A 16,607-nucleotide genomic window follows, 5' to 3' on the forward strand; every position below is an offset into this window, starting at 1 on the left:
AATCCTGGCAGTGTGTCTTTCATTCCTGACTCGAAGCTATCACACTATAACTTCAGGCAACTTAAATCTCTCTTTGCTTCAGTTTTCCATGGGGAAAACAGTTGCATTCTGACTTCTTTAAAAAGGCAGTATAGGGACTTCCCTGGTGGCACAATGGTTAAGAATCTGCCTGCCAATGCAGGGGACGCAGGTCTGAGCCCTGGTCCAGGAAGATCCCACATGCCGCAGAGCAACTAAGCCCGTGCACCACAACTACTGAGCCCGCATGCCACAACTACTGAAGCCCGCGCGCCTAGAGCCCATGCTCCACAACAAGAGAAGCCACCGCAATGAGAAGCCCTCGCACCAACGAAGAGAGCCCCTGTTCGCTGCAACTAGATAAAGCCCGCGTGCAGCAACAAAGACCCAGCGCAGCCAAAAATAAAATAAAAATAAATACATTTATAAAAAAATAAAATAAAAAGGCAGTATATTTAACATTATATATCTGTCACATATCATATTTTTAAGTTCCCAACTTAAAAATATAGCTTTCTGATTCACTGCTAACATTTCTGAATAACAAATTCTGGAGCAAGAGAGATTCAGTTATGAAAGAAGACTGACATTCTGTAGTAGGATCCATATATACTATTTATCTATTATCTAATGTACACAAATGCAACAAAATGTTTCAGTAATAGCTACTGACACACTCTAACAGGTTAGAAGGAGACTGAAAATACTTTCCCTAGAAAGTGATATTTAACAAGACACCAGTTTGTGTAAATAGTTCAAATATAGCCATCATAGCATGAAAATAAACTAGATGATCTTCAATATTTCCTTTAAAATCTCTTTTATTTTAATAGAAAAAAAAAACATTCTAACTTGGTTCAGCAGACCTTTAAGACTAAAGGAAAAATAAGAACTTATAGCAACGATAAACCATTCTGTTTAGGAATACTCATCACAGTGTCTGAAGAACCTAACATTTGGGATCTCTTAATCTTCCTTTACATTACTACTGTTTCATCTGATTTTTGTTTATTTGTTTCACTATTCTGGCCTAGTTCTGAAAGATATTTAAAAAACAAACAGATGGAGCAGGTCCAAATGGAAAATAGATACCTTAACAATACAAAACCTAATCTTGATACTACACATATTATTATAGGGGGGAAAAAGTTCTAAAAGCTTGTTTTAGGGGCCACAGAACATTTTTGGTCTCCTGAAGCTACCACTAACATAGATAGCTTGAGGAAGCTCTGGAACCAAGGACTGAACAGTTCCTGAAGGTCCCAGAGAGATATCTTAGTAGTTCTACTATAGATTCTGAGATGCCTTAGGACAAATAAAGAACCATACAGGGATGGGACTAAACAACAACATCTATAAGGAAGACATAAAAGACAATATACCTAACTTGTCCTTTTTCTACCCTTATTCTCCCAGTCAGCTTAAAAATGAAATAGCCAGAGTTTACAGAACTCCAGATTAGAAACTTCTAATTTTAAGGTAGAATATAGTATAATATATATTTTTATTAAGAAACCCATTACTAAGGACAGAACAGATCTATTAAGACAAGCACCGTCTTGACAATGCAGTCAATTCACTAAATTTCTAAGACAACAGAATGAACACACTATTTACTACTCATAAAAATACATGCCTACTATACTAGAATAGGCTAAGGATGAGGAAAATTTTATCACAAAAGAATCTAAGTGAAAGTCAAATTTTATAAAAGAACATTATGAACCAAGTGAAAGACAAAGTTTACTGACATAAATTGAAGACAGTTTAACAAAATTTAAGAATTTTGATACTTTCATGTAAGATAAACACCAAAGGAAGCATATTCTCCAAGAAGTAGGTCATATACAAAATCACAAGAGAGGTGAGTTGGGATGATCTTCACACCCACAGGTCATACATTCAGGATTTCACTAGAGCTGCTTTCTAAAGTATCTCATGTGGAAGTATTGGGGACAGGATATCAGATTAGAAGGACTGCCAAATCAGAACAAACCAGTGTTTTGTCTAATTCAGATTTCCATAGAAAATTACAGCCACTTGTTCCTGAAAGAGATCCCATTCATGAAAAACTTCACTGCCAAACAACACTTAATTCTAGGGTTGAAAATAACTTATTACATAAGAGTAAAAGTTATTTTCTATTTCTGTTGCTATGCTTCTGTTTAAAGGCATATAGCATTTGCTTCTATTTTATTTTAAAAAGCACCTAAACAAAGGTTTGCTTCAGCCAACATTTCAAAGTACATAAATTTATGCTTGAGGATAACAAGAGAAAGAGAGCTCCTTACCCTGAGGAGTGCTTTTCCATGAAAAAGTCAATTCATAATCTGAGAAAAGGTCAGAAATATCCCCCACTCATTTTCATTAGAAAGAGATTTAGGGACTTCCCTGGTGGCGCAGTGGTTAAGAATCCACCTGCCAGTGCAGGGGACATGGGTTCGATCCCTGGTCCAGGAAGATCCCACGTGCCGTGGAGCAACTAAGCCCGTGCACCACAACTACTGAGCCTGCACTCTAGAGCCCACGAGCCACAACTACTGAGTCCATGTGCCACAACTACTGAAGCCCACGCACCTAGAGCCCGTGCTCCGCAGCAAGAGAAGCCACCGAAATGAGAAGTCCACACACTGCAACGAAGAGTAGCCCCCGCTCGCTGCCAACTAGAGAAAGCCCGCACGCAGCAACAAAGACCCAACACAGCCAAAAATAAATAAATAAATAAATTTATAAAAAAAAAACGAAAGAAAGAGATTTAGATAAAATAACTATGCAACACACTTAAAGGCTAAAATTACTGAATACAAAGTGTCACACTTGAGGAATGGCTTTAGCTTTTCCAGGTCACTTTTCTGGTTGGTATGGTCTGCCAAGTCAAGCCCAACAGTTTTCATTTCTGTTTAAACCAGGAACCCAAACTCAATTGAGATATTCTAGTTAACAGAACTAAAGCAAAAAGAAAAGGTTTTACCTTAAGGCTTTCCTCAGTGTCTCTATACAGGCCACTATGATCTTGGGGTTCTTATTGTCCAGGCCTTTCAGGAGCTCTTCTTGCACAGCCTCTCCTTTCTCAATCTCTATGTACATTAGACAAATCTCAATGCCTAGCTCCTTGGCTTTGGCCTTGGGTTGGTTGAACACTTTACTCACAACACCTGATACAACTTCCCCCGTGGTTCTGTAATACAGATTATAAACAACAACAACCATACATATAAAAACACACTTTAGTAGAAAGAGCTGGAAAAGGTCATGGAAAGTGGGGGAAACAAATACTTTTAAAAAATGCTGAGAAATAAAGTAAATGAGACTCTGAAAACTTTATGTTCAAGTAAAACAGAAACAAACTCACAGACTTAGAGAATGAACTTAGGGTTACTGTGGGGAAGGGATAGCCAGGGAGGTTGGGATCGACATGTACACACTGCTGTATTTAAATAACCAACAAGGACCTACTGTATAGCACAGGGAACTCTGCTCAATGTTATATGGCAGCCTGGATGGGAGGGGAGTTTGGCGAAAATGGATCTATGTATATCAATGGCTGAGTCCCTCTGCTGTGCACCTGAAACTACCACAACATTGTTAATCGGCTATACTCCAAAATAAAATAAAAAGTTAAAAAAAATTATGTTCAAGAATTAAAAAAAAAAACTTATGCAAACCATAAGAGGTTAAGACATGTCACAACAGACAATGACACAGAACCATAGTTTCTATTTACACATATAGGAAATTTAAACAAGAAAGCAAAAATCCCTTGAAATCTCACAAACCAGAGAAAACTACTTTCAACTTTATGGTATCCATCCTTCTAGACTTTTCTATATGCAGAGATAAACAGATACATTTTACAAAAATAAGATTACAGAGTTCTTACTTTTTTGGAAAATTTTTGAAAGTCATTTTAAACACTTTCTAGGACAAGGGAATTTCTTCACAGAGGGAATAGATATGTACCTTTAATAACAAAAGGCTGTTCCTGACTCCTTGGCAAGACTTTACAGTAGCTTTATTGCTTTGAGTTTCTTCTAAATTAAATAAAACCTGTACTACTGGAAATGAGAGAAACTGAGTGGGTTGGAATTATATGCATTTGTCAAAAAAGTTTCTAGCATCAGAAGAAAAATGAAATTAAAAAAGCAATGGTCTCACTGATGGCAAGGGGAACTCAGTGATGCTGGTTAACAAAACTGTCAAATTAATGACTGTCTTTCTTGGTATAATTTCTGAGGTGAGTCAAGTACAGTCGGCCCTCCATATTGGTGGGTTCCTTATCCACGGGTTCCTCATCTGCGGATTCAACCAAACTTGTATCAAAAATATTTGGGAAAAAAAATTCCAGAAAGTTCCAAAAAGCAAAACTTGAATTTGCCATGCAGCCAACAACTATTTACACATTATTTACATTGTAGTTACAATTATTTACACAGCATTTACATTGTGTTAGGTATTGAGAGTAACCTAGAGATGAGTTACAGTATACAGGAGAGTGTATGTAGGTTATATGCAAATACTAGGCCATTTTACGTGAGGGACTTGAGCATCTGTAGATTTTGCTATCCTAGGGCATAGGGGTGGGGACTTTTGTCCTGGAACCAATTCCCATGCAGATACCTAGGGATGTGTGTATATATTTCTTGTGCAATTAGGTCAAGGGTCCCCACTGTTTTTTTGTTTTTTGTTTTTTGTATGGAGGGCTCCTTTCAATGACATAAAGACTAGTGTTAGAAAGTCAGGTTTATCAGGTATGGGAGACTGGGGTGACTGGAAACCTCTATCATCCAATAAGCTGGGAGTTACAGAGGTTATTTAGTTCGCATTACCTCTCCTAAGAGATAAAAATGCCTAATAACCATAGGGAGAAAGATGTGATTCTAAGATCACCTAGCCTGGAACCACTGTAGAAAAAGATTTAAGTAATGCCCAAATGTTTTCAGTGAAATTTTGATGCCTTTGCTAACTACCTCAGTTTCTTCTAAAAGTTACAAAAGATTTTCCCTCTTGGAGTAATTCTCATACAAAAGTCTCAAAAGGAAAAGCACTTGCTCATCAAACCTTAAGGTAAAAACTCAAGATCTGATTTCTAATTTGCTCCTCTCTAAAGATCTCTTGTACCATTTAGACTTCTGAGAGCAGATAAAGACTGAAATGAAAAACAAGTGTCAAGGAGCTATGAAAGTTAAGAAATGAATATCCTCTAAAAGTGGTAATAACTAAGCACAGTGATCCATAAATATACATAAATTAATCCACGTAGCACGAGACAGGGGTTTTTACCAGAATAGTTGGAAAGAAACTACTTACTTTCCTGCTACATGGGCATTTTCAACATAAACAAGCGCAGCTTCTAATCCTTTCAACTGAACCACTGCATTGGAATCAGTCACAAATTTTTTGATCAATCCTAAAAATTTGGACCATTCTGGGCTCTTTTCATCCTTTATTTTCTGGAAGATCTTCAGGGCCTCTTCATACCCACTTAACCTTGCTTTCCACAGCTAAAAGAAAAGTATTTTGAAACAAAACAAAATTTAATGACATTATTATCTACCGTTGGGGTTGCGGGGTGGAATGACTATCTTATACCAGGTAATCTGAACAAAGGACCCCAGACTAGAAACAAAAATGGAGTTTAAGAAATCCAGATAGCTTTTTTTTTTTTTTAAAGATTAGCTAATAAACTTTTTCTTGTAAGTGTTTAATATTTATGATATTCTGTCAAGGCCTTCTAGAATTCATAAACAGGCCACTATAAATGTATCCCACTTTGTATCCAAGTATTAGTCATTACTTCTTTGTAATATGACATTAAAGATGTAACAATTCAAACATGAAAAATTTTCCTGCTGAAACTGCCCAATCTCCAAAGTAGGCTGTTTCTCCAGTTGTACTGTGTAATCATTAGGCAGCTTTGTACTATACTATACAGTATAACTGCTGACAAAACAAGCCAATGACACTGAAATTTGAGTTCCAGAAAAGTCTTACCTTGTGTTCACATTTCTGATCAACCGGCAGTTTCACCCACTCACTGTCATCTCCCATTGTGCTTCCAGTTTCTCCTTAGAATTAAGAGTAATTCCTGGTCAGACAAAAATCGGTATCTATTCATTCTAGCAACCAAGCTGTCTCTTAAGACAAAAAGGTTTTTCTGAGATTATTATTTTAGCATGTGTAAACCAACGAGAGTAAAAAATCTCATTCTTTAGTCAAATGCCCATTTAATTCCATTAATAGAACATTTAAAAAGTAAACGAAAAAAGTTAATAAAAATTCTAAATGAGGGATTCCCTGGTGGCGCAGTGGTTAAGAATCCGCTTGCCAATGCAGGGGACACAGGTTCAAGCCCTGGTCCAGGAAGATCCCACATGCTGCGGAGCAACTAAGCCCGTGCGCCACAACTACTGAGCCTGCGCTCTAGAGCCCATGAGCCACAACTACTGAAGCCCGTGTGCCTAGAGCCTGTGCTCCGCAATGAGAAGCCACCGCAATGAGAAGCTCGCGCACCGCAACAAAGAGTAGCCCCCGTTTGCTGCAACTAGAGAAAGCCTGCGCACAGCAACAAAGACCCAACATAGCCAAAAATAAATAAATAAATAAACTTATTAAAAAAAAAAAGTAATCTATGTTAGCTGTAGAAAATCTGGAAAGTATAGAAAATATATAAGGAAAGCATTAAAATACAATTTCACTATCAATTAGTAACCACAATGAACACTGAAGTGTATCTACTTGAACCCTTCCAGATTTTTTTCAATGCACATGCAGTGTATAAATTATATGAAAAAGGGCTAATCCTCTTGTAATTTTTTTCTTACATTGTCACAAACATTTCCTCATATTTGAGAACATGATGTTTAAAGGCTGCACTACACTCCATTTTATGAATCTACCATAATTACCAAGCCTAACACTGGACATTTAAATTGTTTCAAGTTTTTCAATATTATAAATAACATAAAAGGGATCTTGCTTAATCTCTCCATCCCCAGTCCTGGTGTGACATAAAATATGTCTTCAATAAATATTTGTCTAATGAATATATGCCTTGATAGTATCTGCTATGAGTCAGGCACTGTGCAAACTACTTTTTAAACATGTTGATTCATTATACTAACAACAACTACACGAAAGAAAGACATTCTCCCCACTTTACACACTAGGCTCACAAAGATTCAGTAACTAGCCAAAAATAACAAAACTAACAGGCCGTGAGATCACACTAAGATTCCAAGTCTATGCCTCTTCTTTACAACTTGTTGCCTCCCATTAAAATGTAGGAAATATCCCAGGGAAAGTTACTAGAGACTGAATTGTAAAAGTTTATTAGAGTAAATGGAACTTTCATTAAGACTTCTCTTCAAAATCCCCAAGACTCTGTGAAACAACAGCAGTGTGTTTTAGAGCAGGAGTCAAACCTTAAGAGCAAATCTACAGGAACTCTAATACAGCAATAGTGAGAGATAAAATAGTACAACAGTTTGGAAAACAGTATGACATTATTTAAATTGAAAATGCACATACCCTACTATCCAGCAACTCCATTCCTAGGTACATACCCTAGAAATTGATGCCAACTGCACCAGAAGACCTGTATGAGGGTATTCACAGCAATGTTGTTCATAGAAAAGTCAAAAGTTGGAAACACTTTTTACAAGTTCATCAAAAAGAGAAATGAATAAATATTGGTATATTCACTGAGTGTAATACTATACAGCAACTAAAAGAACTGAAAGCATTGAAAGCAAGTACTCCAACAAGTACATGTACATGCATATTGATAGCAGCACTATTCACAATGGCCAAAAATCAGCCCAAATGTCTATCCGTGGATGAATAAACAAACTGTGAAACATACATACAATGGACTATTACTCAGCTATAAATGGGAATGAAGTACTTACTGATACATGCTACAACATGGATGAACTTCACAAACATGATGCTAAGTGAAGGAAGCCAAACACAAAAGGTTCTATATTATATGATTCCATTCATAGGAAATATCCAGAATAGATCAATCCATAGAGACAGATGGAGACTGGTGGTTGCCGGGGGTTGCGGAGAGAGGGGGAGAGAGTGGGAGTGGGGAGAAACTGCTTAATGGGTAAGGAGTCTTACTGTGATGTGATGGAAATGTTACTGTTTTGGAACTAGACAGAGATGGTGGTTGCACAACATTGTGAATGTACAAAATGCCATTGAATTGTTCACTTTAAAATGGTTAATTTTATGTTATATGAATTTCACCTCAACAAAACTATTTATTTTTTTAAGTTCCTAGGTGATTGTAATATGCAACCTGGGTTAAAACCCTCTAATGTTACTTTCTTGGCACAAGTTTGAGCTGCAAAAGCAATCTTTCCTATCTGATTTTCAAAGAGAAACAGTCAATGAAAGTTTTAAAAACATTTTCCAGCCAAGAGAATGTGAACAATAATATTTGATTGTTGGTATTCTGTGAATTCTCTGCAACACTTTCTTTTTTTCCTGTTGGTTGCTTTTTGAAACATGAAGAAAAAGGTTATCTAACCTAACTGCCTCATATAAAATATTGATGTCGGCCTTTCTCACCTTCTGAGGTGGCCCACACTCTGTCTGTGGAGTGTGTTTCTCTCTAAATAAATCCACTTCTTACCTATCACTTTGTCTCTCACTGAATTCTTTCTGCGATGGGACATCAAGAACCTGAGCTTTATTAAATCCTGAAACCAGGTATATAGCAAAATGAGAGACTGGTTCAAGATGGCGGAGTAGAAGGACATGCGCTCTCTCCCTCGCGCGAGAGCACCGGAATCACAACTAACTGCTGAACAATCATCGACAGGAAGACACTGGAACTCACCAAAAAAGATACCCCACATCCAAAGACAAAGGAGACGTCGCAATGAGATGGTAGGAGGGGCACAATCACAATAAAATCAAATCCCATAACTGCTGGGTGGGTGACTCACAAACTGGAGAACACTTATACCACAGAAGTCCACCCACTGGAGTGAAGGTTCTGAGCCCCACGTCAGGCTTCCGAACCTGGGGGTCCGGCAATGGAAGGAGGAATTCCTAGAGAATCAGACTTTGAAGGCTAGCGGGATTTGACTGCAGGACTTCAACAGGACTGGGGGAAACAGAGACTCCACTCTTGGAGGGCACAAACAAAGTAGTCTGCACATCGGGACCCAGGGGAAGGAGCAGTGACCCCACTGGAGACTGAACCAGACATCCCTGCTAGTGTTGGAGGGTCTCCTGCAGAGGCTGGGGGTGGTTGTGGCTCACCGTGGGGACAAGGACACTGGCAGCAGAAGTTCTGGGAAGTACTCTTTGGCGTGAGCCCTCCCAGAGTCCGCCATTAGCCCCATCAAAGAGCTGGGTAGGCTCCAGAGCTGGGTCACCTCAGTCCAAACAACCAACAGGGAGGGAACCCAGCCCCATGCATCAGCAGACAAGCGGATTAAAGTTTTATTGAGCTCTGCCCACCAGAGCAACACCCAGCTCAACCCATCACCAGTCCCTCCCATCAGCAAGCTTGCACAAGCCTCTTAGATAGCCTCATCCACCAGAGGGCAGACAGCAGAAGCAAGAAGAACTACAATCCTGCAGCCTGTGGAACAAAAACCACATTCACAAAAAGACAGACAAGATAAAAAGGCAGAGAGCTATGTACCACATGAAGGAACAAGATAAAACCCCAGAAAAACAACTAAATGAAGTGGAGATAAGCAACCATCCAGAAAAAGAATTCAGAATAATGATAGTGAAGATGATCCAGGACCTCGGAAAAAGAATGGAGGCAAAGATCGAGAAGATGAAAGAAATGTTTAACAAAGATCTAGAAGAATTAAAGAACAAACAAACAGAGATGAACAATACAATAACTGAAATGAAAAATACACTAGAAGGAATCAATAGCAGAATAACTGAGGCAGAAGAATGGATATGTGACCTGGAAGACAGAATGGTGGAATTCACTGCTGCGGAAGAGAATAAAGAAAAAAGAATGAAAAGAAATGAAGACAGCCTAAGAGACCTCTGGGACAACATTAAACGCAACAACATTCACATTATAGGGGTCCCAAACGGAGAAGAGAGAGGGAAAGGACCTGAGAAAATATTTGAAGAGATTATAGTCGAAAACTTCCCTAACATGGGAAAGGAAATAGCCACCCAAGTCCAGGAAGCGCAGAGAGTCCCAGGCAGGATAAACCCAAGGAGAAACAAGCCGAGACCCACAGTAATCAAATTGACAAAAATTAAAGACAAGGAAAAATTATTGAAAGCAACAAGGGAAAAATGACAAATAACATACAAGGGAACTCCCATAAGGTTAACAGCTGATTTCTCAGCAGAAACTCTACAAGCCAGAAGGGAGTGGCATGATATATTTAAAATGATGAAAGGGAAGAACCTACAACCAAGATTACTCTAGCCGGCCAGGATCTCATTCAGATTTGATGGAGAAATCAAAAGCTTTACAGACAAGCAAAAGCTAAGAGAATTCAGCATCACCAAACCAGCTCTACAACAAATGCTAAAGGAACTTCTCTAAGTGGGAAACACAAGAGAAGAAAAGGACCTACAAAAACAAACCCATAACAATTAAGAAAATGGTAACAGGAACATACATATCGATAATTACCTTAATCATGAATGGATTAAATGCTCCAACCAAAAGACACAGGCTCACTGAATGGATACAAAAACAAGACCCATATATATGCTGTCTACAAGAGACTCACTTCAGACCTAGGGACACAAACAGACTGAAAGTGAGGAGATGGAAAAAGATATTCCATGAAAATGGAAATCAAGAGAAAGCTGGAGTAGCAATACTCGTATCAGATAAAATAGACTTTAAAATAAAGAATGTTACAAGAGGCAAGGAAGGACACTACATAATGATCAAGGGATCAATCCAAGAAGAAGATATAACAATTATAAATATATATGCACCCAACATAGGAGCACCTCAATACATAAGGCAACTGCTAACAGCTCTAAAAGAGAAAATCGACAGTAACACAATCATAGTGGGGGACTTAAACACCTCACTTACACCAATGGACAGATCATCCAGACAGAATATTAATAAGGAAACACAAGCTTTAAATGACACAATAGACCAGACAGATTTAATTGATATTTATAGGACATTCCATCCCAAAACAGCAGATTACACTTTCTTCTCAAGTGCACCCGGAACATTCTCCAGGACAGATCACATCTTGGGTCACAAATCAAGCCTCAGTAAATTTAAGAAAATTGAAATCATATCAAGCATCTTTTCTGACCACGACGCTATGAGATTAGAAATCAATTACAGGGAAAAAAACGTAAAAAATGCAAACACATGGAGGCTAAACAATACATTACTAAATAACCAAGAAATCACTGAAGAAATCAAAGAGGAAATCAAAAAATACCTAGAGACAAATTACAATGAAAACACGAGAACCAAAACCTATGGGATGCAGCAAAAGCAGTTCTAAGAGGGAAGTTTATAGCAATACAAGCCTACCTCAAGAAACAAGAAAAATCTCAAATAAACAATCTAAGCTTATACCTAAAGGAACTAGAGAAAGATGAACAAACAAAACCCAAAGTTAGTAGAAGGAAAGAAATCGTAAAGATCAGAGCAGAAATAAATGAAATAGAAACAAAGAAAACAATAGCAAAGATCAATAAAACTAAAAGCTGGTTCTTTGAGAAGATAAACAAAAGTGATAAACCTTTAGCCAGACTCATCAAGAAAAAGAGGTAGAGGACTCAAATCAATAAAATTAGAAGTGAAAAAGGAGAAGTTACAACAGACACCGCAGAAATACAAAGCGTCCTAAGAGACTACTACAAGCAACTCTATGTCAATAAAATGGACAACCTGGAAGAAATGGACAAATTCTTAGAAAGGTATAAACTTCCTGAACCAGGAAGAAATAGAAAATATGAAGAGACCAATCACAAGTAACGAAATTGAAACTGTGATTAAAAATCTTCAAAAAAAATCAAAATAAAATATTGATGTCATTGTGCTATATTTTCTGAAATGGCTTCTACTACTTCACAGCTTCAGTTTTTTAAAAAATTAGTGTTTATGATTTTGCTGCTTTCCATTCAAAGGAAAGGCTTGCTTCATACCAAAACTTTCCCACGGCTTCCCTGGTGGTGCAGTGGTTAAGAATCTGCCTGTCAATGCAAGGGACATGGGTTCGAGCCCTGGCCTGGGAAGATCTCACATGCCGCAGAGCAACTAAGCCCATGCACCACAACTACTGAGCCTGAGCTCTAGAGCCAGCAAGCCACAACTACTGAAGCCTGCGCAACTAGAGCCTGTGCTCCACAACAAGAGAAGCCATGACAATGAGAAGCCTGTGCACTGCAACGAAGAGTAGCCCCCGCTCACTGCAACTAGAGAAAGCCTGCGCACAGCAACGAAGACCCAACATAGCCAAAAATTTAAAAATAAATAAATAAATAAATTTATTTTAAAAAAAACAAAACTTTCCCAGCCACTGAAATAATGGATAGTGTTTTGTGTGTACGTGCGACACTGAGGACTACTGCTCTGTCTTTATCATTTTCCAGGATCAAAATACTAAGAAAAAAAGGACTTCCCTAATTTTTCCCCATAATTATTTTAATTTTAAAATTAATTTTAGAATTTAACTTTTTACATATACAAGAAAATATATACAATATATGTGTTAGGAAGCACTACAATAAAATTGATATATTGACCAACCACCCAAACTGAAAATTAGGACACTACTAATATTATTATTGCACCTGTGCATTTCTTTCCTATCTCATCCTTCTTACCACAGAAGCACTTTCCTAAAGTTCACTTGGTTCTATGCTGTAGTCAGTCACATATTCCTAAACAAAATTAACTGTGCTTATCTGTGAGCCTTAGAAAAATGTTGTAGTCTTCCATAAGTTGCTTTTTTCATTCAATGTTTCATTTGTAAAATTCATCCATGTGGTATACTGTAGTTTAAATCTACTAAAAGTGTGGTCCAAAGACCTGTGCTGTTTCACAAACTTATCATTCAGAGTTAAGTACAGAAATAGAGCTAAGTGTTTAGAAACTGCCATAACATCTATTCTAACTTCTTTTATTATAGTGGTTTGAGGAATTGAAAAAAGTTCAGCAAGTCTAAAGTATAAAATGCAACAAGAAAAGTAAAGGGGTACAGAGAGTAAGGCTAGAAAGTAGTCCAGATCAGACCCTGGAAGGTCTTGTAAGCGATGTTAAGGAATTTGGACTTTATCCCAAAGGTAGAAGGAGATTCTGAAAGACTGTAGACAGGAAAATTTCATATGTTATCAAACTTGCATTTTTCAAAGACTATATAATGTAAATATAAAAGCAATGTAAAGAATGTCTTGGAAGGCAGTAACAATGGAGGGAAATCAGTTAGAAGGCTGTAATCTAAATGAAGGATGATGATGGCCTGGAACTTAGAGTAGTAGCAATGCAGGTGGAGAAAAGGGGATAGATTTTAGAGATACAAGGAATGTCAAAGACTGTCTTTACTGAGTGACTGTAGAGGGAGTGTAAGACATGGATGAAAATGAAGTTTTGGGCAAGCTGAGTTTGACATGTACACTAGACAAGGGTAGATGTGGGAAGCAGCTGGAGATTCAAGCCTGGTGTTCAAGAGAGAGATAAAAATTTAGGAGTTATCAGTAGATAAATGTAATTAAAACCAAGGGGGTGGATGATAGTACTGAGGGAGAGTACATAGTGAGAAGAGCCCCAGGTTAGAGTTTAGATGAAACCAGCATCTACAGGACAGGTAGATGAGCCCCTTAGACCACCATGTACAGTGTCTGACACATATAAAATGATCAATTAATGTATGCTGGGGAAAGAAAAAACCCCACAATAATCCAAAATGCAGTAACAGTCTTATCAAATTTGAGTTTTTGCTACTTGAGGGAAACTTTATTACTTTCTATGTCTGGCTGCAAATCTACACTTAAAAAAAATTAAAAGAATTCTGTATCTTCAAAACCACCACTAACTTGAGGTTGAGGCCTTGGGTAAGTTACTTAGCCAAATATATATTGCCTCAGCATGCTTGTGTGTAAAGTGGGAATAATACGTACCTCAGAGGATTGTTGTGTGGATTAAATGAGTCAGTACATGTAAAGCTCTTAGACTAGGTACGTGGCATCTAGCAAGGGCTCAAAAAATGTTAGCAATTTACTATCATTATTTGGCATCCCAAATTTGAATTTATTTCATTACTAAATTACAGTTGACTTTATTTTGGAATTTTATAGGATTGAAAGAGCAAGTCTATAGGCACCTCAGAATACTGTTTAATGCATAAAATATATGATCATATTAAATCAGTTATGTTGAAATAGTTATGTATGTTGAATATAATATAGTTATCAAAATATTTTGAAATGTGAATATATGGGCTTCTCCATTAATATATTAAATAAAATCTAGCAGCAGATTTAATAACTACTATAATTCCTAAGTTATGAATAAAAATATTTTTATATACTACATATCATATTATGAAAATGATTTCTATTGGTGACAAAGGCATAGGTTCTAATAATATTATTGTAGTTTATTGCCTACATTATTTTATTTTATTTTTTTTAAATAGGGAAGAAATTTTATTTTTTTATTTTAGATTGCTTTTATTTATTTATTATTATTATATTTTTGGCTGTGTTGGGTCTTCGTTTCTGTGCGAGGGCTTTCTCTAGTTGCGGCAAGTGGGGGCCACTCTTCATTGCGGTGCGCGGGCCTCTCACTGTCGCGGCCTCTCTTGTTGCGGAGCACAGGCTCCAGACGCGCAGGCTCAGCAATTGTGGCTCACGGGCTTATTTGCTCCGCGGCATGTGGGATCCTCCCAGACCAGGGCTCGAACCCGTGTTCCCTGCATTGGCAGGCGGATTCTCAACCACTGCGCCACCAGGGAAGCCCTTGCCTACATTATTAACTGAAGAAAATGTCAAAATTTCAGTTAGGACTTCCCTGGTGGCGCAGTGGTTGAGAATCCGCCTGCCAATGCAGGGAACACAGGTTCGAGCCCTGGTCTGGGAGGATCCCACATGCCGCGGAGCAAATAAGCCCGTGAGCCACAATTACTGAGCCCGGGTGCCACGACTACTGAAGCTCGCATGCTTAGAGCCCATGCTCCACAACAAGCAAGCCACTGCAATGAGGAGCCCGCACGCCGCAATGAAGAGTAGCTCCCGCTCTCTGCAACTAGAGAAAAAGCTAGCACGCAGCAACGAAGACCCAACGCAGACCAAAAAAAAAAAAAAAAAAAAGAAAAAAAAATTCAGTTAAAAGGTTAGTGCAAATAAAGATGTAATTATTTTTCCATACAAATTTACAGAGTCCCTGAATTCTAACCCAGGTTAAAATCTCTTGATCTACAACCTTTCAAATTCTATGATCAAAAACTTTAGGGCATTCCCTGAGGACATGTAACTTGCCATCAGTTTTGATGTGGAAACACTGTGATATATAAGTGTTGTTGGACAACAGTAGTTTTAAGAGTAAAATATGAAAGGTTTAAAAAGTTGAAGAAAGCTAGCTCTGTCCTTTACTTATTGAGACTTTATTTTCTCCTATGTATTTCCAATGTATTAGATAAATAAATGTGAATGTAGAATTGTAAAAAAAAAAAAAAAAAAAAAAAAAAAAAAGACTTTAGGGCACTGCTTACAATCATCTCAAAGTCCCTAGTTAAAATAACAGTTAACATCCATCCTGTATTTCAGTAGCACTTTATAGTTTACATGTATTTTTACAATCATTCATTTTCTATGTATTTCATAATGTAAATGCAAGCACGCTGTTATATTATCTCATTCAGATTTAGTTTCTTTCTTTTTCATATTATTCTTAATTATGTGACTCTTACTAAACTATAAGATTCTCTTGAGCAAAAGCTTTTTGTCTTATTAATCTCTATCCTCAAAAGGGTCAAATAAATAAATAAAGTATCATTATCCTCTTTTTACATATGGGGAAAAAGAGGTTCAGCGTCCTGCCCAAGGTCACTTAAGTAGGGGAGAATGGTCTAAAAGAGACTTCTTTTTTTAAATTTATTTTTGGGTGAGTTGGGTCTTCATTGCTGCACGCAGGCTTTCTCTAGATGCGGTGAACGGGGGCTACTCTACGCTGCGGTGCGCAGGCTTCTCATAGCGGTGGCTTCTCTTGTTGCGGAGCACAGGCTCTAGGCACGCGGGCTTCAGTAGTTGTGGCACACAGGCTCAGTAGTTGTGGCTCGCGGGCTCTAGAGCACAGGCTCAGTAGTTGTGGTGCACAGGCTTAGCTGCTCCGCGGCATGTGGGATCTTCCCGGACCAGGGATCGAACCCGTGTCCCCTGAATGGGCAGACGGATTCTTAACCACTGTGCCACCAGGGAAATCCCTAAAAGAGATTTCTTGATACCTAGTTTGGTGAAATTCCTACAACTTACCTACATATGGTTTCTACATTATCTATAGTGAAATCTATTCACACTCTACAGTATAAATAGTAAGAATTATTTTGGTGATTACTTAACTCAATAAAAATATAAAGAGCAAATGAGAGTATATAAGAAAGACA

At 37.8% G+C, this 16,607-nt stretch overlaps 1 protein-coding gene across 3 annotated transcripts in view; it reads right to left on the reverse strand.

The window, feature by feature from the left end:
• Window positions 1-16,607, reverse strand: part of CKAP5 (cytoskeleton associated protein 5) — a 105,927-nt gene that overhangs the window by 65,774 nt on the left and 23,546 nt on the right. For 2 of the 3 annotated variants that reach the window (XM_061201695.1, XM_061201696.1), the window contains exons 2-4: window positions 6,010-6,083; window positions 5,326-5,519; window positions 2,990-3,196 (exon numbers count right to left, since the gene is read on the reverse strand). In XM_061201695.1, coding sequence (XP_061057678.1) covers window positions 2,990-3,196; window positions 5,326-5,519; window positions 6,010-6,066 — 458 coding nt within the window. In that variant the 5' untranslated portion in view covers window positions 6,067-6,083. Of the gene's footprint in view, window positions 1-2,989; window positions 3,197-5,325; window positions 5,520-6,009; window positions 6,104-16,607 lie in introns of all 3 variants that reach the window. The other variant, XM_061201694.1, reaches the window with a different exon arrangement.

The sequence above is a fragment of the Eubalaena glacialis genome, chromosome 10, assembly GCF_028564815.1.
Source record: "Eubalaena glacialis isolate mEubGla1 chromosome 10, mEubGla1.1.hap2.+ XY, whole genome shotgun sequence".
Classification (NCBI taxonomy): Eukaryota; Metazoa; Chordata; class Mammalia; order Artiodactyla; family Balaenidae; genus Eubalaena; species Eubalaena glacialis.